We start from the raw sequence: 25,210 nt of genomic DNA, 5'->3' as shown, positions 1-25,210 counted from the left end.
CACGGTATCATAGTTTTCAGTCACGCAAATCACGCTCAAGCACAGCTCCGAACACAACCACTTTGACGGCAAAAGCGCACACACGTTGACTGATCCATACGGGATTTTTTTTTTAATAGAAAGTGTTCTTTTAAAAATCTCAACGACGGATTCCTTTGCCGTATCCTCGCTTGATCATTGCAAAGCCAGGGCTTCGCTCCTCTTCCACGCCTCTTGTTGAATACAGTTCAAATCAGCAAAACGATCCCATCGAACGTCTTCCATGCTCGTGCATGACCAGACATCAACTATACATTTCCTTGAATCTTTTCAATATTGACTCCAAAGGTATCTACGAACTTCATATCTTCCCAAGACGAAGCGAAATAAGGAGGACTCGGTCACAGTGGAATACTTGTATGCTGAAATTTCGGAGCTTTGTTTGACCCCAATCGATAGAAATTGTTTGGATTCGGCCGCTGATTGAATCAGGGCTGGGCAAAATATTAAATTGCATCTTGCTTTGTTCATTCTTTTCATATATTCATGTAGAAGTGGGACGTCTTCTTCGCCTTCTCTTTCCAGCATCGGAGACAAGTGGACAGTTGTTTTTAGACTTCACATTTGTACTTCAAATGGTACTTAAATATTTTTTAATGAAGGATGTTGCAGTGTGTTAATCATTTCGATATCGACATTGTATGACCCAGTTATATATGTATCAGGTCTTGTAATTTTCCTGCCTGTAGAGAGTCGGCTATAAATCTGTGACATTACAAAACAGCTCGATGAAGAGAGAAAGCGAATTGGAGGTGTCTTGTAATTTCAAAATTATATATAGAAGACGCTATTACAAACTCCTCAAAAGTGCACCACTATGAATATACTATGATACACCGCTTGCCTCAATTAAATATGATAGTCAATTAAAACGTATGAATACTTCATTTCGTTATTATTTTAACAATTAAGATCTCCCCTACATTACTCTATATCTCTCTCTTCAAAATGGATGACATAGCCTATACAACCTGTGAAATAATTATCGCTGCCTTATCCGTCATCGGCAACGGACTCGTTCTCTATATCTACACCAGCAACAGCCGTCTCCATACTGTCACCAACTATTTCATCGTGTCCCTGGCCATCGCCGATTTCCTAGTAGGCCTTCTCGGGGTACCCTTCGCCATCCTGACCAATGAAACTCTCCCTCATGGAAGCTTCTATGGCTGCCTCATCATGCTGAACTTTCTCCTCTGGCTCTGCGGGGCATCCACCTTCAGCCTGATCGGCGTCTCCCTCGACCGCTACATCGCCATCTCTTACCCTCTCCGCTACAACGTCTTCGTCACGCCCCTCCGGGCCATCGTCGTCATCATCGTGTGTTGGATAATGGCCGCCATCGTCGGGTTCCTGCCCGTGGTCGGCTGGAACAAGGGCGAGCCCGAGGACGGGAAGTGTTTCTTTATTCACATCATTCACATGGATTACATGTTGTTCAACGCGGTCATGGTCATCTACATTCCGCTGGTCGTCATGGTGGTCATCTACGCTTTCATTTTCCGAGCTGTTCGTAAACAGGTAAGTCAAGTTAAATATTTCATAACTTTCCTTCCTGGTGAGAGCCATAAAGCATATCATAATTTCAACATGTTTTGAATAATTGCTAATTATGATGCTTGCCCTGTCCATGGCCCGATTATTCTTTGCATTGTTTTCGAAAAAAAAAATCGATTAATCCTCACTTTCTTAAAATGTTAAACAGCTGAAAATATGTGACATCCTTCATATCGACAATTGACAAATCGAAGGCATTCTAAATATTCACATTTGTCGATAACATACCATTGAACAAAAATCTATATTCTTCAAAACATAATGTTCATCTTTGTCGTCACTGAGCGTATATCAATGTGTTGTGTTGGTGATGGTGAGGATAAAACACATTGGCCGACTTTTACGATAAAATATGGAACAAGGTCGTCTAACAAACGTCCGTCAATGTTCTTCTCTCGTCCGTATGTAGAATGTTCAACATTACTTTTAATGTTCTGATTAAAAAATCATAAAGATAAATACTAGTACCAATTCGGTGACGTAGACATGATCATATAATGAAGGAGAAGAAGAGGAGAAAGGAGTAAAACAACAACAACAACAAGCTGATGGTGATGATGAAGAAGAAGAAGACGAAGAAGAAGAAGAAGAAAAGAAGAAGAAGAAGAAGTAGAAGAAGCAGAATAAGACGACGACAACGAAGAAGAAGAAGAACAAGAAGAAGAACAACAAGAACAAGAGGAATAAGGAGAAGAAGAAGAAGAAAAAAGAAAAAGAAGAAGGGGAAGAAAAAGAAAAGAAGGAAAAGAAGAATAGGAGAGGGACAAAAGAAACTTCCACTGATAATATCAAGTTTTTCTTCATTTGTCTGTCTTATCCCATATTATGGTATCCATCTATGATCAGTGTTGCGGGTTCGACTCTCGGATCAGCATTAACCCAATAGCACTAACCCAATCAATCTTAAAAAAGAAAACAGTTTGCCACTTTCCTCCATCGTGTAAATAGCTCTTTAAGTAGCATCGCCGTAGAAAGCTTTATATAAGAAAAAACCTTGAAACTCGGGACCCTAACGAACCATCCCTGGATAAACAATTTACAATAATTCACGGCTCCATCAGTATATAAGTTCTCTTTTACCAATTTATTCAATTTTCATGAGAGTGTCATAAAAAAAGTGCAGTAACTTTTTGTAAGATTTTGGGGGGCAAAGAGAGCTCAATAACCGTCTTGGGACAGAGTGTATGCTGATTGTTTTTTTTTTTCAAGATTGAAGAGAAACCTTGTCTGTGCTCGTATAAAAGTCTGGTCCCACTAGCGGACGGAAACAAGACGTATTCACAAAGGCCATCGCACATCTTACGACTGTCCGCGATCTGATTTTGGAACAAATCGCATATTGCTCATTTTCTAAAAATGTGAATGGAACATATCATTTTATTAGAGGTAAAAATTAGTTCAAAGAATACTAATAAAACCATTTTGAAAGATTGCAAGCCTTTATTTTTGGAGTGAAAGGCCAAATTAGTTTCAAATCTTAGCCAATCGTACGACTGCTACACTGTTAAAAACCCTGTGATTTTACAGAGAAAAAAAACAGAAGATATTGCAGAAAGCAATCACAGAATCATTCTGTAGATTCATAAAACAGGAATCTTTCTGCAGTTTAACAGAACAGGTCTCTTTAAAAAGGGGAAAAGAGTGTTTTATTTAAGGAAATTTGTAAGATTCCATACACCAAATACAAATTTCCTGTAAGATTACACAATCTTGTAAGATTACAGGTGTTCTCGAGACTCTGCTGCAGGAATTTCTTTTATTTCAAGGATAAATTTTCTAACAGTGTATGACGTAATTACGACTAGATATTAAATTCGCTTTTATTCTAAGAAGGATGATAGCACAATCACATATTTTAACATAGGTATTCGTACAATGATTTAGAACATTACACAGTAAGATATTCTAAGTCTCAATATTAGCATCAACTTCTGCTACACTTTATTCTGAAATCGGGTCGCAGAACAATCGTAAAGTGTGCGGTCGCCTTAACGGATACAGCGGACAGGCAGAATTTCGAGGTGGCTCCGATCGTTTCCTTCCGCTCCAGACAATGGACAAAATGGGCGAACAGTGAAATCATAATGGACGGATGCTCAATGGATATAGAGCGTATGAAACACGAGTACACAACGGATACATAACGTTTTCCAACGGAGGGCAAGATTCTTTTCCGTGTTACACCCTATCTGCATTCCTCTGCAGTGAATATATCCCTGAATAATGACCGTGATGACTATTAGGTCTTATATAGGTTGGTAGGCCATAGTTTCCCAATAGCCAATGGCGGCGTTGTGGTATTTTAAAACAGCCCACCCGATCCTCCCGCCCTTGATTCTAATGAGTGGAGGTAACCAATCAAAATCAGATTTTCTAATCATGAAGAATTGACCTTTATTAAAGTGACGATTTTTCTTGCGTTTCTTTTTTTTATGACTCGGTCGGCAATCTACCCCCCCCCCCCTCGATCATGGCGGGCGCTCTACCACTAAGCCACTCTCAACTTTGAGGGATTAATGAGAAAACACATTTTGTCGTACAGGTATGGTTAATTCATGCTATCGAGTAAAAAAACATGTATCATTATCAAAAGAAAGACAGAAGATGGTAAACATGCAGGATCTTGGAATATCTTAAAAATACAAATGAGAAGGAAGAAATACATGTATACGTAGACTAAAGTCATTACCGCGGCGTCTACATGGCAATGGAGCAATATAGGGAAGAAAAAAAAAGAAAAAGCAAAAACAAGTCGATAGGAAAATGAGGTCAGTTTGGTAAATTTATACCGAATAAAAACCAATTTACAATATGAATTATGGGATATCGTCCTCGGTTATTTTTCCAAAGAGATCTATTATGAGGGAATTGTAAAACTGGAAAGGGGAGAAGGAAGGGAGATAAAAGTTAATGTGATGGCAAGATAAGAAGATGGAATTCAAAATGTAGAGGAAATCTCGAATCAACATTCGTGAAACAATCTTCAGTGCTGACAAAAAAGAGGCAACAAAAGAAAATCAGGGAGCCCTGATAAGTAACATCCAATCATGAGGAACTGCAATTTAAAAGATTTCCTTTTCATGCAAGCAATAATACCCACTCCTTCTTGTTTTTATCGCAGCAAATTTGAAATCTTTTGAATCTTTTTTTAAACCATCGTACTGAAACAAGCAGACGGGCCGATAATACAAATACAACTAATGACCTAATAGAAAAAAATGCCAGAGAGGAAGAATATAAAACAAATCTTTATTCATGGTAATCTAACCACTCGAAAGAGAGGCAGAATATAAAGCAAAGATAAAGCAAGAAATAATGGATCCCACGTATCTTTCCGCCGTATCTCTGGGGTTTATATTGATTGAGTGTCCTAGTATCTGGGATTTCCAATAGCAGACGTGAACGTTTTAGCAAATTATCACTGTTTGTAAAGAAAATTGGGAAGTTATTTGTAGAAATCCTCATATCGAGTGGTAATTTGATACGGTATACACGCGGTACACTCGGAAGAGGAGGTATACCTCCTCGGGGGGAATTGAATGATCCTGAAATGAAGGTCAATATTTATTGCAAACCGAAGGAGGAGGGGCGGGGCTACGGGTACCGGAATAGAAAAAAATCAATTTCATATGAATAATTGTAATGAATTTATCAATATCTTAAATTCATCGAATTTATTTTGAGATCTGGTCAATCGACTTTCCTAAGATGCCAAATCTAAGAGATTTTTTTGTTCTTTTGAATGTTTAATGTCAAGCCATGTTTTACTTCAACTAATTCATTTTATTCAAGCGACGTTTCGCTACAGACGTTTTGTGTTCGTGCTTTTGGCTTACTGTGTATTCTTATTTTCAGGCGGGGCACTCTTTCTTCGTCAATGCGGATACCATTTTGCATGGTGAAAAGCAAAGAGCCAAGCAAAATTTATTGGTCTTGTATTTCCGGCTGGCTCGTTTCGCTCTTTCGGATTTTTTCTATATAACATATCCAAACCCCTTCATAGCCTTATGGTGCAACTGAATTCATCTTTAATGCCTTATACACCTTTTTTATCTCTCATGTAATTTTATTGAGTTTTAGCACTCTCCTAATGTGCTTTCTCACCACTTAGGTGTTATGAGGGAAAACAATGGACTTGGAGATGCCTCTTCTAATCTAATACTGTTTTCAATGTACACATTGTAGCTCTTGATAAAAGCCATGACTCACTGTTGGTCCATGGAGGAGTAATGGGACGTGCCTCCCTTATCATGTCTACATATGAGTAGAATGAAATTCGAATGAGGTTGAATAAGGAATTCTATAATGAAAGTAAGGTATTATAGAACCCGTGACATGGCAAGAAGTGATATTTTTTTTTCTCTTTTTATCATTGAAAAATAATTTGAAAAATATTACTCGCAACGGAAATGGGCACTGTTAGAAAATATATCTTTAAAATAAAAGATGTTCTTGCAGCAGAATCTCGAGAACACCTGTAATCTTACCAGATTTCGTAATCTTACATTATATCATGTAATAAAACACCTTTCCCCCTTTTTAACAGACCTGTTCTGTTAAATTGCAGAAAAATTCCTGTTTTATGAATTTACAGAATGATTATGTTATTGCATTATGCAAAATGTTTTTTTCTGTAAAATCAGGGGGAGGGGGTTAACAGTGTGGAGTTGTATGGTTTGTTAAAGAATTGACCATATTTGTGTTGTTACTCTAATTCCCCCCTTCTCTCCTGAACGCCACTGGATGAGGGAAAGGAGGGAAATGGTTGACGTAGAATGATGAATGTAAAGGGCTCGAAACCCCTCACGGTATTTGGTTTAGATATATGCATACATACCCGTATCCCTCTGTGAGATATCCATTACAACACTCGAAGTACCCACAGTTCATTCCCTTATTTTGACCGTTCTGCTCAATTTCTTTTTGGACGAAGGCGCCATTTTGATCGTGCAATGGCTAACTTTGTGGAGTTCCGAAAGAGCTTGACCTTACGATTTCAAAGGCCGGTTGCGTTTAATTCGAGTCCGTCCGTTGTTTGTCTTTTAAACCATCCTAATGTATACTTGAAGGCATCATGTGATTGCATTTTCATTTTTTAAATGCATGTTACTGTATTATTGTCTGCATCGTCATCTATCCCTTTTGAAATAGAGGGAAATCTATTTTTTCACCAAAATCAAAAATAAAATCTCGACCCAGTTATGAAATGGACAAAACATGTTAACAGTCATGACAGTGTGTTAAGCAAACTTTATCGAGTCACTGCTTGTATACTGAGGATTAAGCCCTAATTAACCCCCAAAACGCTAATTGATCTGTATTTTGCCCTGTTTGTCCCTCATCTTGATCATTGTTCCATTATCTGGGGTAACACAACAAAAACGAACATTACGAGACTACAACGAACATGGCTACGTCAGATTGATTCTAAATGCCGACCGATATATCTACTTCATACTCACTTCAGAAGCTTAATTGGCAACCCGTTCTCCAACGGATCAAGTTTAATCACTGTATTGTTATATTCAAAATAATTAACAACCTTACCCCAAGAAGCTAATATCGAACAGGTCAATTTATTATACGACTAGAAATGCTGCAAATACCCATCTTTTTATCCCAACTCCACATACTGAATATATGAAACTATCATTTTCCTATATCAGGGCACATTGCTTTTTTTCACAATCTTCCAATTCATGTCCAAACTTGGCTTACGTTTCAACCATTTAAAAGACAGTGCAAACAACTTAGCCACACCTTTCAAGACCTTTTTAAACAAGTTATGTTTCCCTTTTTGAACTACATACAACCAACACTTCCACAAAGGGGGGGGGGTAGAGAATTGTCTTGTTTTTATTCAATTGTTATTTTATCTGTACTAATAAATTGTAGTATTATTTTATTGTTTGTTTATCATTTTTATTTATACTTTTTTATTTTCATGCCAGTAGCACGATCATTATCGCCTATTTCATCTTATCTTAATGTTCACGTATATATAGTTTGCCATTTTATTGTTACCTTTCGATCACTCTATGTATCTATTATGTATTGTTAATTTGATATGCATGCTTTTGAATTTCGTTTCTTTAATATTGCTTGTAGTTTTTCTTTTTAATTAATTATGTAAGTGTTCACCATTGTATTATGATTGTTATATGGAACTTTATGTGTACAGGGCTCTCTCGAAAAAAAAGTTTTTATTACTGAAGAGACCACCCTGTCTAAAGAAAACAGAAATAAATAAATAAATAATAATAACCCATCTCTCACACCGTTTACCAATTAGGCCTACACTGTAAAAACTGTGGTGTTAAAACTGACACCAACTGGTGTTAAAAGAGGGCCACACCCTGAAGTTTAAAAATAACATCCTAGAGATTGAACATAACACCAAAGAGTGTAGATGTAACAACCATAGGTGTTGTAATAACACCTTTAGGTGTAAAACTAACACCACCAATTTAACACGGGTGTAAAATAACTGGTGTGGTCCTCTATGTACACCGGTTAACACCACAGTTTTTGCTGTGTACCGTCCCCCTCTCCGCCCCCACCTCTCCCCCTCTTTCTCCCCCTTCTCTCTCTCTCTCTCTCTCTCTCTCCCAACCCTTATTTTGCAATTCCCGTTATTAAAATGAATAGAAACGCCGATGAACGACGTCAACGTGTTTGTTTGGTGAAATTGGAGACCGCTATAATCGATACACAATCGGGAAAATTAATGTGCTTAGCACATGCTTAGAACAATAATGCCGAGATAATGAATTCATTTGCAATTGAGATAATGGATTATTTTCTTTCATGTGACTTTTGTGTACACTAGGGAAAATAGCAAACACTAATAATATTTGTCATTGATTCAGCTGATCATTATTATATCCGGTTCGATTAGGTGTTACGAGAAAATCTAACTCGTTCCACAAAAGCTCAAATTTCCCTAGAGAATATCCTTCATGATTCTTATCATTTTGTAATAGGAAAATATGAAACGAGGTTTGAATTATGAAATGTTTACTGCAGTAGTGGAGTGGCAAGTGAAAATACAAAAATCACGTGAACAGATTGAAAGATACAGAGAAAGAATCGGTAGAAGATGGAGTGAAGTAAAGAGAGATAAAACGTGTGAGGGATACAGAGAGAGAAAGAGAGGGGGGTAGAGGGGAAACATAATATTATATGGATCAATCAGGTAGTACTTGATAGTATCTAATCATAAAAAATTTGGAGTATTTCTGCTGAATTTAGAATTTATTTAAGCACTTTTTTTCCAAAGGTGGTCGTTATGGTTATTTGAATAAAGTTGATTGAAAACTGATAAAGATGATTCGCTTTTATGCCATAGATGGCACTAACATTATTTCCTTAATAAACTTCACAATAAACAACTATGATTAACCCTTGTTATTCTGTCAATGGATGATGTATGAATCCGGAGAGAAAATAATAGGCACAAATTTTTATTTACGAAAAAAAACATCACTCGAAGCTGAACACGTTGGAAATATATTCTAATTTGTTTCTGCAATTACGACTAATGGCGATTGATATTGCAGGTATATCAATTAATCATGAAGATAAATAGGGCTATTCGAAAAACATGCGGTAATACTGTCAGTTATATATTAAAGACACACCACCACCTTTCTTCAAATCTCTCATCGTGTTTGTCAAAATATTTGTATAATTGATATAAAACAGATTTTATTCGATTAAGTCGTGCAATATTTTGCTTTCTGTAAATTATGAAATGGAAATAAAATCTAAATTTAATTGATGTATTGAGACGGCTTTTAATTTATTATACCTCTTTATACCGATTTAATGGATAAATAATTAGCATTAGGAATATAACATGCACGACCATTATTGCACATTTAAGTTTTTGGTATACCTCGACGCCTAAGCGCAAATTACTCTTCATCAGTTTGTACGCTAAACCTAGTAAAAAAAATGTGATCACTTCTACGTTTTTCCTCCTTTTTTTGCAAGACCCAATAATCTAGATCCTAATCCAGGCGATCTGTGTGAGTATATTTTTAAAGTTATTAAATCTATTCCCCTCTACATCTGTTATTCTTACGTTAGGAATATGTCTATATACGTCATCTGGCATCATATTGCATTTATGATCGAAAGCATTAACCAAACGTCCAAAAAAATAATCCATTTGCATATTTTCCTAAGGGAACAGGCTATTCCAGTTTCCCAATCTTCTATGGCTTAACAAAATTCACTGACGTTTGAGGCAGAATCTTATTATTCATGAATTTTGAAGTCTGGATTCATGAAACTTTTAAGAAATGAACCTTTATTGGTATCAAGCAATGCTAGATTACATTGCACTATTTCATATCAGAACTATAGATGGTTTTTGCTTGAGAAATAAATAGGTTTCCTTCCTATAGAGATACCGTGCCCCTGAATCTATATTGGTTTTGATATCATCCACGAGGTTAAATTTGATTTAAGAACTTTGACGGTTGTGCATGCATGGGTATAAGTCGGTTGATTAGGTCGATTTTTGTTGACGGCGCAGTAAACAAATACAAAATGAAAGCCATATTTGAGGGTATTTTGATATTTTCTTCCTGCTTTGACAGGACTGTATGTTGTTTGCCAGTTTGGTGACATTGTGTACCTTTCAATGGGTGTTACTTCTACCCCCATTACCCCTTTCCAAAAAACGTGAAACATTTCGGCATACAAAATTAATGAGACTTTATGATTGGAACCAATAAATAAACTTGAATTTTGATAAAGGAATATTGATGATTATATTTTCGAGCATCTTTAAACAAAATTATACATTCAGAAGAATTCCTGACTGGTAATGCAAGGGACCAAGCAATCCAATGATATTTATTTCTTTGTTTATTTTTTTATTTATTCATTTATTTATTCCTTTATTTATTCATTTGTTTTATTTCATTTTCATTTTTTCCCTTATTTCTTTGTTTATTTCATTTTTGAATGATCTTTTTATTAATTAATACATATTGTGCACTGCAATTCATAATATGCAACCCATTATATATTTATGTTCTATCAAACTGTTTTCGAAATTCCCTCTTGACGCAAATACTCGCCGCTGCGATCCTCACGATATCAATCGATAACACAATTCGATACACCGCCACTTATGTGTTACAAGTATTTTCTTTTCTCGCTCATTTTATCCAAATTGCTCATCTTCGTAACGGTGCGATGTTCATTGCTGTAATGACCCCATTTTCTTAATCGATAAGCCTCCAGGGAAATTCCATTTTGAATGTTGGCGATAATAAAGTGCTTTCTGAGGGTTGAGAAGAGGAATTCATCTCCACCTTGCCCCTTTTCTATCAAACAAAACCCTATGGCGGTGTTGCCGATGCTAACCAAGGGCCAGCATCAAAAAGAGCAATTGTTGTTAAACATCAATTTGCGATTGAAAAACGAATGTCTAAGTGATAAAGATGTGACATTTATTTTGAGGAAAGATGTCAATCATAATAGATGTCAGTCAGGGGATGACGTAAGAGGGTGGGTTAGAGGTACGGGGAGGAACGAGGGGCAACAGTCAGGTGGTTGAGCAATAGGCCTATACTTTTTTAATCAAACATTGAAAATATTATTTCAAAAAATGACTAATTATTTTTATGTATGGCTGATGTGACTTATCTAAAACGAATTATCTATTCAACACACACTTTTTTTTTCCTTCTAAATTTGCCTTGGAAGCTCTTTTCAGGAGCTCTGCATGCTTTGATCCTTATAAAAGACAATAATTTCAACGTCATGGACGTGGTGACGAAGAGGGTGACGATTTTACGGGGACACCATGATACTCTCGGCATTGCAGGTGTTTGAAAAATCATGGGCTTGAGTGTATAGCTTGCTAATACAAATTCAACAGTGGAAAATGTATCAAAAGGTTCCAAATTCCCTTTATAATTCTAATGTATCCTGGTTCCCTTAATGTATTACGTTCGATGTGTGAAGAGTATACTGTCCTCATCGTCACTCTGTACAGCGGGAATAATATGAAGATGCCCTGAGGTGGAGAGGGTGATGTATGGATGCGCATAATGACTTCTAAAGAATTACCGTCTATTGGAATAAGACATTGTAAAGTATAGAGACATGGAAAGATAAAACTCGAGTGATTCCGGCGCCTCTCATTGCACCCTGTAACACGTGTCTTCCGATGCTAACATCAGTCATTCCCGATGAGGAGGTAAATGAGACTTACCGCCCTTTCACAAGGTAAAAAATGGCATTTAAATGATGATTCCATTGAAAAAAACTAGGCTAATCATTTTTAGCACGTGTAAAACCAAACTAGAACATGATTAGAATCATGAACGCTAATCACAATCACGAATTCAAATTCTACTCCGGACGTGAATTCCAGTTAAGTTCACTCAAATTACGGTACAAATTTTCTGCGTGAAAGGCTTGACCTCTAAAACATCTTTTTGGGAGGAGCTTACGTGATACAATTGTCATGCCCTCATCTTAGTTTGTATTTGCGATGCAGTGCTTTGATTGACAAGTCACCGAGGAAACATACCGCCTTTGCTCGGGAATTCGAATTCAAATCACAGGTTTCATGTGAGCGTGTGACAGGTCCAAAGATTCTAAAGACGAATTGCAATCATTGTTGCAACGATGATTCAAAATTCACGTGTGAAAAGACCCTTAAGTAGGATGAACATGGTTGAAAGATTGATTTTGATGATTTTTCAAATGCTTGCAAGATTGAACTGTAGTCGAATTGCAAATGAATTTTCTGCAACGCACAGGAGGAAGATGGTTCAAAGACGATAAGTTAAACGAATTTCCTCTTTTCGTGACATATTTGACATTCCAATATTTCCATAGATTGACATTAAAATGAGCATGCCTCTCAATAATCTATCGTAGATTGAGATGAGCATTGGAATAATATAAATGTGATTGGCCAAAGAATTAAAAGTGGTTTTCCTTAAATTTGTTTTCGTAAATCCCCCAAACTATAGCCATGATATTTTTAATATTGATGTCTTGTTTCGATATTCTATACATCCCAGTCTAGGAATATGATCTGATTGTTATCCCATGCAGCTCTCTGCTTAAACTGTTAAAAGAGAAGGTATTCGGCTTCGCGGCGTTTCTAATTTGAACAATGAAGGGGCACTTATTATACAAAAATATTAGGACTCCAAGAGCATTTGGCAATGCATTTTTTCTGCTGTGGAAGTGTGTGGGGGGAGGGGGCTGGGTGAGAGGTTGGTCAAATAAAGGCAACATATCGCTTTTTATTCTACATATTCTACATATTTCGTGAGCTATAGATAATTTGATGAATTTTGAATGCATTGGCAGATCTAGGGGAGGGGGCATATCCGGCACATGCACCCCTTTTGAGAGCCATAATAAAAATTTGTAATGCAAATATATCGTTTTTACCATATAGTGTGCCTCACTCCCCCTTTGAAAGTGAGCACTTTTTCGCTTGGCAAACTGTCCGCGGACGAAATGACCTTCAATTTTAGGTAAGAACTTTTTTTTTGCTTGTCAAATTTTCTTCGGGAAAATGTCTTCCCCTTGTGGAAAATCCTGGATCCGCTCCTGGTTGAATGAATAATCAACAAAATTGCGCCATTTTGTAATCAACGAGAGCAGAACATCTTTCACTCTTTCGGATAACTGAAACGCGTGGCGGTTTAATGCTAAATCACAATGTAGCAGAATTGTAGCAGAACGGAACGGATTTAAGGGACATGCCACAAGTCCCTGCATTCCCAGGGAACGCAGCTAAAATCGATCGATAAAATACAAGGTATAACTTGAATCCAAACTGTTTTGAAGTTGTGGGGGCCGGGGTATAGAAGAAGAAAAGATGCTTCAAGGAAACAAATGAAGAGGGGGTAGACTACATACAATATGTCAGAACGAGAACAGGGGATGGGAGAAGGAGCGAATGGAAGAGAGTGTGTGTGTGTGAGGGTGTGTGTGCATGGGCGGAAATCCCATAGGGGACAGGGGGACGTGTCCCCCTACTCAAAATAGTAGGGGGGACACAATATCAAATGTCCCCTACTATTTTTGGTCTTTTATGATGGTAAGAAATACATCATTCAAAATCGAAAGAAAACATGTATTTAAGGACGAGATGACCTTACTTTTGGTATGATAAACTTTTTTTTTGCTTGTCAAATAACCTTATATTTGGGGTGATAACCTTTTTCTTTTTTTTTGCTTGTCGATTTTTCCAGCCCCTTGTCCCCCCTACCTTTTTGGAGAGATTTCCGCCCCTGTGTGTGTGGGGCGGGGTGGGAGTGTGAAAATGGGTTGCATATGCATGTAGGTATGGGGTGAGGGCGTGTGTGAAAGAGAGGAGGAGGAGAGATGGAGACAGGGAGAGAGACAGACATACAGAGGGAATTTCGTTGGGACTAAAAAGGTGTACAATGGAAGAAATGCACAAGCTAATCATTTGATTAATCCAAGCTCGTTATCACTATGTCCAAAATGTCAATATATTAATATTTTCATTTAGTTTTAATTCAAATAATAACTTATTTCTTTTAATTTATTGACTTGGCATAAGAGACACAGTTTCAACTGATCTTGTCATCCTTATTAAAATATGTTTTATTGAATGAATGTTGAATATAATTGTCTTGTAAGATTTAAGCACCCATGATGAATTAACCATCAGAAATGTTCTGCATCAAATATCTACTCCTCACAGTCATACACCATCAAATCAATTCCCAGGTAAGATTTTGACGGAGATTAATGGTGACTGATTATCCTTGACTAAGCACTCTATTACCCCCGGCTAAGCCCCCATCTCGAGTGGATCATCTATTAAAAGTCAAGATGAAGAGGACAGAGCTGAACCGTGCACTTCTTAAATAATTAAACTTGTACTGGGTTCATCTTGCTTTGTCTTCCAAACTTCGACAGAGTCATGACTCTACACTGAAAAACTAGGGTGTCGGGAAACACCAGCCAGTGTTATAAGAACTTTACGTTTTGGTGTTTAGTTACACTCTGGAGATTGAACATGACACCACAAACATGGGTATACGTGAGTATACGTCCCATGGCTGTTTAGCCTTTGTGCTGCTGCGGCATCAGCTACTGACATGACGGATTATATTCTATTTTTAAAATATTCTCATTGATCGAGTTTGTGGTTGGCTTATCATTTCAAAAGGGAAGTATGCATGAATAATTGTCAGAATTGATCAATTCTTGTGGCAACATATTTTGTTACAACGTACAAAAAGAATTGTGCAACATTATGATTAAATGTTCACTTGTCATTTTGTTTCTCGAAGCAGATCAATAATAACAATAATATACTGATTTGTATAGCGCAGATACTATGTGCACAATGTTCTTCTGCGCTGTAATAAGAGCTCCTGAACTGCTGAAAAAAAATAAAAAGGGAAAGAAAAATATGTATGGTTATTAATGGAATAGATAGGTTTTAGTTTAAGTTTGAAGGTTTGTAGGATCTAATTACATATACAAGCAAGCCGTTCCATAATTTGGGGGCTGCACAGGCATCTCCCAAAGTTATCTTTGTATTACGAGTGTAAATGTAGGAGCAAATCATCGTTAGATCTGCTTATGAGTTTGTGAGTTTTGCTTTGTAAAAAGCACATAATAGCTGGAGACCTGCTTAGTTAGTGCCTTGTAAACAATTCAGAAAATCTTCGAAGATATTCGTTAACGAACTGGAAGTCAGTGCAGTTCACAAACGATCAATGTATATTTTCATTTTTGAGAACCCGTTTTTATTCTGGAGTTTTGTATAATTTTTTTTATAGGAAATTCGATCATTTTGCACAGCAGAATTCGGTCCTAATTCTGTTTTAGAGAACAATCTCTCCATAATTCATTCATTAGCATTTAAATTACCGATTACTGCTCAGCTCAGCCTCTCATCATGGTTCATTTTAGTGTTTTTGCTTTACTTTTTATTACATGAAATATGCAACAAGATCTCACAGTTGATCAATGTTCGAGACATCCAATTATGGATGTAATCTCCAAATTAGAATGAATCATGTTGAAATCTTGAAGCGTTAGACGCGCAATAAATCACTGCAGCCCGAAGCACTTAAATTTCTCGAAAAAAATCAAATACAGGGGCGGCACAAGATAAAGAACTGTCGTGGGGCCGACAAAATTTTAGAAAACTCACTGTAAAAACATCTTGTAAACACCTAAAAATATTCTATTTTTATGTTTTTAGATAATAAAGAATCAATTTCAGGAAAAAATGAGAATCGCTCCCTTTTTATCTTTTTTAAAAAATCTTTTTAATACAAACAATCGGGCAAAATATTGTGTTCAACCATGATAATTATATAAGTAGAATAAATATTAGCAGCTGTAATGATCATGCTTGTTTGTATCTGATGATGCAGTGTCCCTTGTTCGAGCAGTTTTTATAACTGAAAGGGCCACCCTGTTAAAATAAAACAGCAATTGAAAATAAATATCTAAAACAATCTTAAAGGACAAGACCACCCCTCAAAAAAACGTTGATTTGAATAAAAAGAAAAAATCCAATGAGCATAACACTGAAAATTTCTTTAAAATCGGATGTAAGATAAGAAAGTTATAACATTTTAAAGTTTCGCTTAACTTCACAAAACAGTTATATGCACGTCCACATCCTGGTGGGTATGTAAATGAGGAGACTGATGACATCAATCAATCACTGTCCGATTTTGATGAAATTTTCAGCATTATCCTAGTTTTATTTTTCTCTATGTAGTCAAATCATCATTTTACTGGGGTGGACTTGACCTTTAAAGGATTACTCGAAGCTGAGAATGTTGTGATTTGAATATAAAACCAGACAAACAAATACTAGAAAATGTCATCAAACTTTGACGTGAAAGTTATAAAAATTCAAAGTTTTGTATTATTTTGGTGAAACAGTACTATGCATGTCTTCATGAATATTCAATGATTGGGTTGGTGGTTGCATCTTCCAACTCTTTATTTTTATTTTGTTTATTAAATTACGTACATTGTATTTTCTTTCCTCTAAGAATGTAAGAAATTGATTAATCACTGTTTCACTGTATAAGATAATCATATCTACAATTAATTTTGTTACAAATAAGCACACTTGTTAGAAAATATGAAATGATTATGATTTTTTATATCAAATAAGATTCAAAAGTGTGAATATTCAAATTTTAGCGTCTTGGTCTTTGAATTATACTCATTTATTTTAGATATTCTTATTTTCAGCCTTGAGTGCCCCTTTAAAGAACTTTTTTTGGGGGTAAGCATGGTTATACTCCATTCTGTTTCACTTCAAACAAATACACGGATCGATAATCCCTTTCTCGATTCAATTTCTAATTCGACTAAAACCATCTTCATGCATATTTGTCAAATGATATTTTAGGGTTGAAAATAGAACATGGTTGAAATGCGGTTGTAGGGTCCGATATTTGAAAACGTTGAATAATGTATGATTCGACGCAGACTCGACCGCATGCGACTTGGACATAAAGAAATCTTGTAAACACGATTTAAAGTGATGTTCTCAAATGCTTTTGAACTTTTGATGAAAAAATACTACATTCCACTTCATATAATTGAAAATATATTGATTTTATAGTGTTATTACAAAGTTTGCTTTTTAAAAATCCTATTTTATTTCCGTCGCATTTTGTCGGACCTGAATTTAAAGTTATTCAGGATCTTTGAAGAATGAGTTGCTTATATTTTATTTTCTATGATATTTTCAATAGGTATTCATTCACTAATTCACCTTTGACACCACCTTTCTAGTGAAAATTGGACTGGAGTCCCATATATGTCCCCTCAACTAAAATGTAAAGAAATATGAACATGGGAAATATTGATGTCAGTAAGTGTGTCCTTTAAGATGTCTTTCCACGCTTTGTTAAAATCTCGTCTAAAGTTACTGAATAGCCTTTTTTCCGTAATGTGGTTAAAAAACCTACTAAGAATGGCATACAAATTTTCAAAAGAATTCAAGTTCAGAGACTGCCAAATTGCCACTCATTCTTCTCCCACACTATGTCGCTATGATTGGCCACCATTTTTACAAGGCTCCGAGGTTACAGACATTTGAATTTGCCCCTACTCACAAGACAATGTGTGACTCCGCCCACACAAAATCGATTGTGCTTAGCTACACATTATTGGAATAAAGTTTGTTGACCTGAGAATCCATGTGATTGTGTGTTAAGGCTTAAACAACCTGGCATAGGGGTGACAATATTTATGAAACACGGTATATGTCCTGGAAATTCCATGTAATTCAAATCGTGTAGAGATAGGAATTTTAAAATGGTTTTCCCCTCATATACCACAGAATATTAATTCAGGATTAAAACTAGAAGTTCTGATCAAATATCACATTATTTTCATCACCTTCATATTTATTTCTGCGGGAATATGACTTTATATCAACTTAACTTTCAGACAGAATGATTGATAACACTTATGACATTATTCTTAAAATGTCATTTTGAACAGTGATGATTTGCACTTATTTTTAAGAGTACATTATATCTAAATATTTACTAGAATATAGGGTGCTTCCTGCATCGTTACTTTAGTTTAGCAAAGTATAATCATTAGCCGCATTTATTTCAAACTGCTCGTGGTAGGAAAGAAACAAATTTGTCCCGTAGAATTTTGATGAGAGACAGAGGAGGCGGAACGTCAGGCTCATACAATGAAAATGGAGGAACACCTATTGTTTGGCAGAGTACCCCTAGCTTCCACTTTCTTTTCAGATGTTCCGCCGCCTCTGATGAGAAATATATTTTATTAAAGACACACATAAAAACTACAGAAAAAAAAATTGAAAAAAAAATTGGTCATTATCATCTTCGTGTTTGTGAAATTGTAATGCTTATAGAGTCACACCAACGAAACGGTCTACAACCCGACCGCAGGTACATAATGTCGTTGTAGAATTTGTTGCTTGTGAATTGAATTCGTGTACATGCGACTGTGTCATAATTCTGCATAATACAGATGATGTTTGTGTGATGTTGTCGCTGAGAAAACTATCCCGTCAGAACAATCTCCATCACTCTGTTTAAATTAGACGCTACTTCCCCTACCTATGATTCCCTTATTTGTGTTAGCGTCACGAACATTACGACTGCAATTACCGACCGAACGCAACATGCCGAACATTCTAAATGAACTCGTGTTGAAAATAAACGAACGCGGTATCAACTCGAAGAACATGCATCCAACCTACCTACCCAGGCCCCGCGACGAAATAATGTTGAGAAGCTCTTTTTAAAAGCGTGCTTTGGGTTAAAATCATTGATGAAAATTTTACGGGCTTTTGAAATGTCCAAGGTATCGATTATTTGAAGCGCGTCAAAAACCTTCATCTTTTTCTTATTTTGCCCAACAATCGAAAAAAATGGAATAGAAAAGACATACTATATTCCTAATTATGGCAAGTTTTCCCTAAATGGGTTTCCGAAACCAGGAGGGAGTTAAAAGAGTGCGGATAACCCTACCTATGTACTTAACCAAGACACGGATGTTGAAATTGATACGCCCCTTATGTCTACCGTACGGCTCCGCGGCCCCTCCACCGCGCACGCAATAATTGAGAAGACGCAACGCCAAGGTTTTCACTCTTCCTTGAGGATCGGTCTCAAAGGCTTGAGTGTCTATTAGGTGTGACCCTCTTCTTTTCACTTTCCCTCTTTAACCTCTTGGTCTATTCCTGTTGTAATCCATTCTATTTGAATAATGTATGTATCTACGTCTGTCTTCCTGTTTCCTTATTAATGACCGTCTTCCCTTTCTCCCTCCTCACCTAGTATTTCAGTCTCTCTCTATTTAAATACATGTATCAATATCAGGGTGTCCATCCAAGACTTGCTTCCTTCTCTACTATTTGCTTGGATTTGACACTTTTTGCAATCACTTTTTCCTCATCGGATTTGTAAAGTAAGGGATGGTTGGCCTCTGGTTTGTTTGTATTCATGGCTGTCTTGCTGGATATGTCTCTTCATGAATTCTTTTCATTTTGACTCGACTGCAATCTTGATGGGATTTGTGTGGCATATACGCATAATCTTCTTGGGGTGACAGCGACACCGTTCCCTTGGTCATAATCTGTCCACGTCTTTAGAGTTTTGCCCGTCTTTCCGTTTGTCCGTGTGTACATTAAAATGTCTTGATTTTGCCTTGCATGCCAGTATGATAGGCGGATAATTTCAAACCTCGACCCAAATTTAAAAATGAAATAGAATAAAATCATGACAGTGGTTTGTTTCAGCCTTTCAAGTGTATGTTTCAGGCTCGGATCCAGGAGGAGGGCCGAGCCGGCCCCGGCCAGGCGCGCCGGAACACTTTCAGTTTTTTTTTTGGGGGGGCAAAATCCCGATGGGGGCACAATATTTTTGACAGCGTGAGATACCGAAGCGATTGAGCGGGAGAGGGCGTGGGACCCCCCCCCCGTAAGACTTTGTGTAAAAATGGAGTTTAAAAGTTACGTTTCTAAGAGAATTCAAAAATAAATTTCTTGAGAATGAAACATAGAATTCACTACCATGACTACGAAAGACTATACTCAGAGTTTATGAGAACCTATGAAATCTACGCGCAGAACGATCGCTTACTTCGGAATGTGGGTTTCGTGTCTGATCAATTAAATTACGTAATACGCTTATATTGACTCAAAATACCAGAAATTACATTTTTCATGCAATATCCTTTCAGGAATTTTTATTTATGTACATTTACATACACGGACGACGCGAGAGAGCGCAATAAGTTTCAAGGAGTGTATTAAGCAGAAGAAGAGTAACAACAGAAACAAAATACATTCTAATGAATGTCTTTTTAAATTCAAAATGTCATACTGTTCTGACGTGGCAGACGACGATAAGCGCTTAAATCCCCATTCTATTTAAATCATTTCTGACCTCAGCATTGGAGAGAGTCCCTGATTATCCATCAATAGGCAAAACGTTTCATATTTTGTAACTGGAGGAAAAAGAAATATGACCTGCTTAATTATTGTCTAACAATTTAAAACTTTTCTGAAAATTTAAAACATTACTCGATTTATGTGTTTCCTTTGGCATGTTTTGTATGGCTGGGAAGCACTTTTGGATGACCCCTTCAAAATCTTCCTTTTTCTTAACATATTTTATGGGGAAAATGTGACCATTACTAGGAAATGATGAATATCAAATTCCAGGAAATATTCATTTGTAAATAATCATGAATTAACAAACTACGGCAGTTCATAATGTACATTATGCAACATTATTTAGAAGAAAACAATTACATTCCAACAGCGGATGTGGTTGACGGTACACCATGTGGAGTATTCGAAAAAGTGGATAGAGGAAGAAATGAAATTGATAGGAGGAATTAGACAGTTGATAGTCGAGTAATTTTTTTGTTCAAATGAGCGTAGTCCTGATAAAGACAGTAAACCAGAAAAGGTTGAAGACTTGAAGAGGCTTGATTAGTTGATAGATGAGTACTCCTGCTCTGTACTCCATTCGCCGACTCAAGCTAGCATCTTCTCATTTATCCAATAAGCAACTACTCAATCCTCTATAACTCTTTAAACATTTCGGTTTTACAGGTAATTTCAGATTCCATATGTTGCTCGAGTAACTAGCGTTCACGCGCTTTGGTGATATCGGGTCCGGGGAGCGTTTCATGAAAGGACTTGTAGGACGTTTTATCCGACAGTTACTATGGTATCAATGCTTCTTAACCAATCAGAATACAGGAAAGTTGTCGGACGAAAATATTGATGAAACACCACCCTGGTCTGAGCGTTTCTGGGCGACTGCGCGTTTGTTAGCCGACACAGCCAGCATGCATTGGTGAACCACTTTCAATTTGCCATTCGGTTTTTTTTGGGGGGGGCAAAAATCTCGTTTTGCCCCAAAAAAATTTTCTTTGGGGAGGCAAGTGCCCCCCCCCCCTGCCCCCCTCCCCGCTTCCGGCGCCCTTGGCCCCGGCCCCCCTATTTTTGACAACCTGCAGAAAAAAGTGTACTCTTTATCTTGATAGAAACTACGAAAAGCAGGAAGAAAAGTAAGAAAGAGCTATAATTATACCCATGATGTGTAATTTACAGCCTCGTAACAGCCGGCCCGACCCCGAAAGGAAGCAAGAAAAAGATGAGGGGAAAAATTGGAAAATAGACTTTATATAAAAATTTCGCTCGCGCATCGCGCTCGCATTGCCTGTGTAATGAATCCCATTCAAGAGGATTAAATGGCACTTTATATATCCAGTTCTGAAATCAATTTGCACACAATATTTTAGCTCACACATCAAGCTTTCATTATTTTGTTTGATTTACACAAATTGTTATATCAAAATTTTCAGCTCGCGCTGCGCGCTCGCATTGTTTTATGTGTGAGATACCTATCCTCTTTGGAAATTCTTTCCAAAATTTGTCAAAATGCTCCTGTATCATGTCAGTATATAACAAAATTACGCTCGTGCATTGCGCTTGCATTTAATTGTTTGAGACACACAAGCTTGTTCTTTAATTTCAAATAAAAACGCACTTAGACCGTCCAGTTTTCAGGTCGGAATATCACTCTCATTATTTAATTGGTGATACTTGTATCCTCTTCATTAATCACTAAAAGCAGTCCTAATTGAGCCCCTTAATTTTCACGTTACTGTAATAAAATTTCGGCTCGCGCTTCGCGCTCGCATTGTTTAGTTGGATACTTATCTTTGTTCATGATTATAAAACCTGCTCAGAATCTTCAGTTCTAAGGACATAAATATCAAAGATTTTTTTGCTCGCGCTTCACGCTCGCATTATATATTAAGACCACATGAGAAACCTTATCTTGTTTATAACAATAAAATCTAACATATACTTAAAACTTCAGTCTTTAGTTAGGACTACCCCCTGAAAAACCAACAAAAAATAGAATTATGGCGGCCAATCGAGAAAAGTGTTGCTGAAAATATTTTTCGCCCCCCCCCCCCCTATTGGCGAGAGCTGGATCCGCCCCTGTGTTTGTTTCAGGTTGAGAGTTTATTATTGCTTCAAAGTTGTTGCATGGACTCCTGTTGAAACATATCCCGTGTGACAAATTCCTTTCAGCTCTAAAATAACATTAATGTCATGATTACATTTTCATCCATCCACCCATGCAATTTAATCACTCTTTAATATTATGAAATATTAATTTACTGCAGACAATAGTGGTCGTGTCTCACTATACTGCCTAATACCTCAGAACAAGATGTTCGTGTTAAATCGATGGAAAGCCAATTTAATGAAATGGAAAATGTCTATTCCTTGCTCAATTCGTGTGGCCAATGCAGATACATAATCCAATTATAATCAAATAACATTCAATAATGAAAATTGAAAGTAGGTGCATTCATTAGCCGATGATTTGAATTACATTAGAACGTGGAAAATGCGCAGGAATGTGGTAGAAATATGGTCAATAATTAGATGAACGGAAAGTTCGTTTTAATGCAGTATTTATCATTGAATTTCTCTGTTGCTGCATGTGGCAAATCCACATCCAGTCATGCCCCCCCCACTGAGAACCATAACCAAAATGTTTAATGTACATATGTCGTTGTTAGTTAGAGAAGTTTGCCCCCCCCCTTGGAAATTCCTGGATCCGCCCTCGATGTAATAAAAAACTGGGTGGGAATGGTTTCGTACAGCCATCAGTATAAATGTAAGATGAATGTGGAGGTATAATTGAATACACTTAGGGGCGGTTCCAAGAGTTTAGAATGGGGGTGAAATTTTATTTACAAAAAAAATACACCACTTCGAAAATACACCAATCTTCAACCTTACTTCTAAAAGTATAGGGAACATGGCGATTTAATGATGGGTTTCATGCTACCGCCTCTTCACATTTTTTTAATTAATGAAAACCCATCCTTTCATCATATTCATAAAATTATGCAATCCAAAATACACCTACAGTGTCTATTGCAATGTAGTTTGCGATGATCTAAATTGTATTACCATGCACGTTCATTTCAGCAAACTGACGTCAAAATGGTCCTTCGCCCAACAGCGGGAGGATGATTATTTTTTGTCATGGTAGCAATTAGTGGTTAATTAAAATCTAATTGCAGGTGTGTAAATTAATTTTCTTTGGGTATAGTTTGAAGGGAAAAGTCACGCTGACAAAAATTCTATCGCAAAAGTAGAAAAATCATTAATCATCGTAAATTGGAAAAATCAATAAATGTCATTTATATTTAAAAAAGACAATGTGTTTTATTGTACCTTTAGGATATCAACAAATACTCTATTTCACACCCGATTTTAGTCATCATGAACCATTAAAAATATGAAATTCATGACTTTCACGTTACATGACATCTTTTGGACAGATTATGACGTCATAAATCAAAAGATTAAACTTCTAATAACTGTTTTTAATATTTCATGGATTTTCCTCAAACCTTCACCAATATTTTTCCTTTAATTTTTTCTGGTACTTTTACAACAAACGTTTCGTCGGGGTGCACACTTCCCCTTTAACAATATACAGTATGAACGTCATTATAAATGGAATATCAGTAGTTTGCTACTTCTTATCAGCTCGCATGGGTATACAGGCGTTTTATTTTGCAAATTAGAGTTTGGAAGCATTTTGACTTTTTTACCCTGCAGCATCGTATGATGAAAAAGATTTTAAAAATGTGTGGAGTTTAGAAGCAGTTCATATTTCTTTCCTTCAGAACTGTATGCTTTATATCAGTCCAAAGCAACTAGAAAAAAAATTAACTTCTTGGAGAGGACTTGGCATTTGAACAAACCGATTCTACAATGTGAATCTCTTATGTCAATTCACTGTCTAGCATATGATTTCCATTTAAGCGTGATCACGTGTTTCATTTCATTAAGTTTAACGGCGGTAAATGGAAAGGTAAATAGCATGTTATGAAGTAAATACCACCATATCGATCCCCAGTAGCTCAGTACAATCTAAAACAGAGAGTAAAAATGTACCCAATAACATATCGGGTATAACATGCATGCGTGTTTGCTGGGTAATTTTCCTCCCAATATTGGGGAAATGCATGCATGTTTTGAAGGGTAAATTTCAATGCTACATTGCGTAAAATTTACAAAATTTGTTATCTCTATACCCCTAAAACATAGTATGTTCCCATTTTACCCTATATTGGGAAACCTTTCTAGAGTGTAGATTATATAGCATTTACGAGACCTAAATGAAAATGATATTATTACACCCCCCCTCTCTCCATCAAGTATATATCTCTTACGTCTTTCTCTTTTGTCTTTATTTCTTCATCTGTCTATCACACCCCCCCCCCCCCTCTCTCGGTGTTTACCTCTCCACCTCACCTCTCCTTCTGGAATGGACATCCATTTTCTCCAAAAATCCTTAACTCATGTCGAATAAAAAAAAGGAAGAATGGAAATCAATAACATGCCTTGATTTGACCAGCCTTACCACGGCCCGGTGACTATCATATTTCTTCGCCTGGGGAAGGAATAATGATTATTCTAAGCACTTGCGTTCGATCCCACAAAAGATCAAGCCTTGTTTTGAGCTCTTGAGGACACCTTCATCTTTTTATCCAGTGCGATGAC

General features: G+C 36.7%; 1 protein-coding gene across 1 annotated transcript; it reads left to right on the top strand.

Annotated features, from left to right (window-relative positions):
• Positions 1–2,147, top strand: LOC121409517 (adenosine receptor A2a-like). The gene has a single exon (XM_041601437.1). It carries the CDS (start codon positions 988–990, stop codon positions 1,636–1,638), a length of 651 nt encoding a protein of 216 aa, XP_041457371.1. The 5' UTR covers positions 1–987; the 3' UTR covers positions 1,639–2,147.
• The last annotated feature ends 23,063 nt before the right edge of the window (positions 2,148–25,210 follow it).

The sequence above is a fragment of the Lytechinus variegatus genome, chromosome 2 (assembly GCF_018143015.1).
Source record: "Lytechinus variegatus isolate NC3 chromosome 2, Lvar_3.0, whole genome shotgun sequence".
In the NCBI taxonomy this organism is placed as follows: Eukaryota; Metazoa; Echinodermata; class Echinoidea; order Temnopleuroida; family Toxopneustidae; genus Lytechinus; species Lytechinus variegatus.
This window is presented reverse-complemented; position numbering and strand designations above follow the sequence as displayed.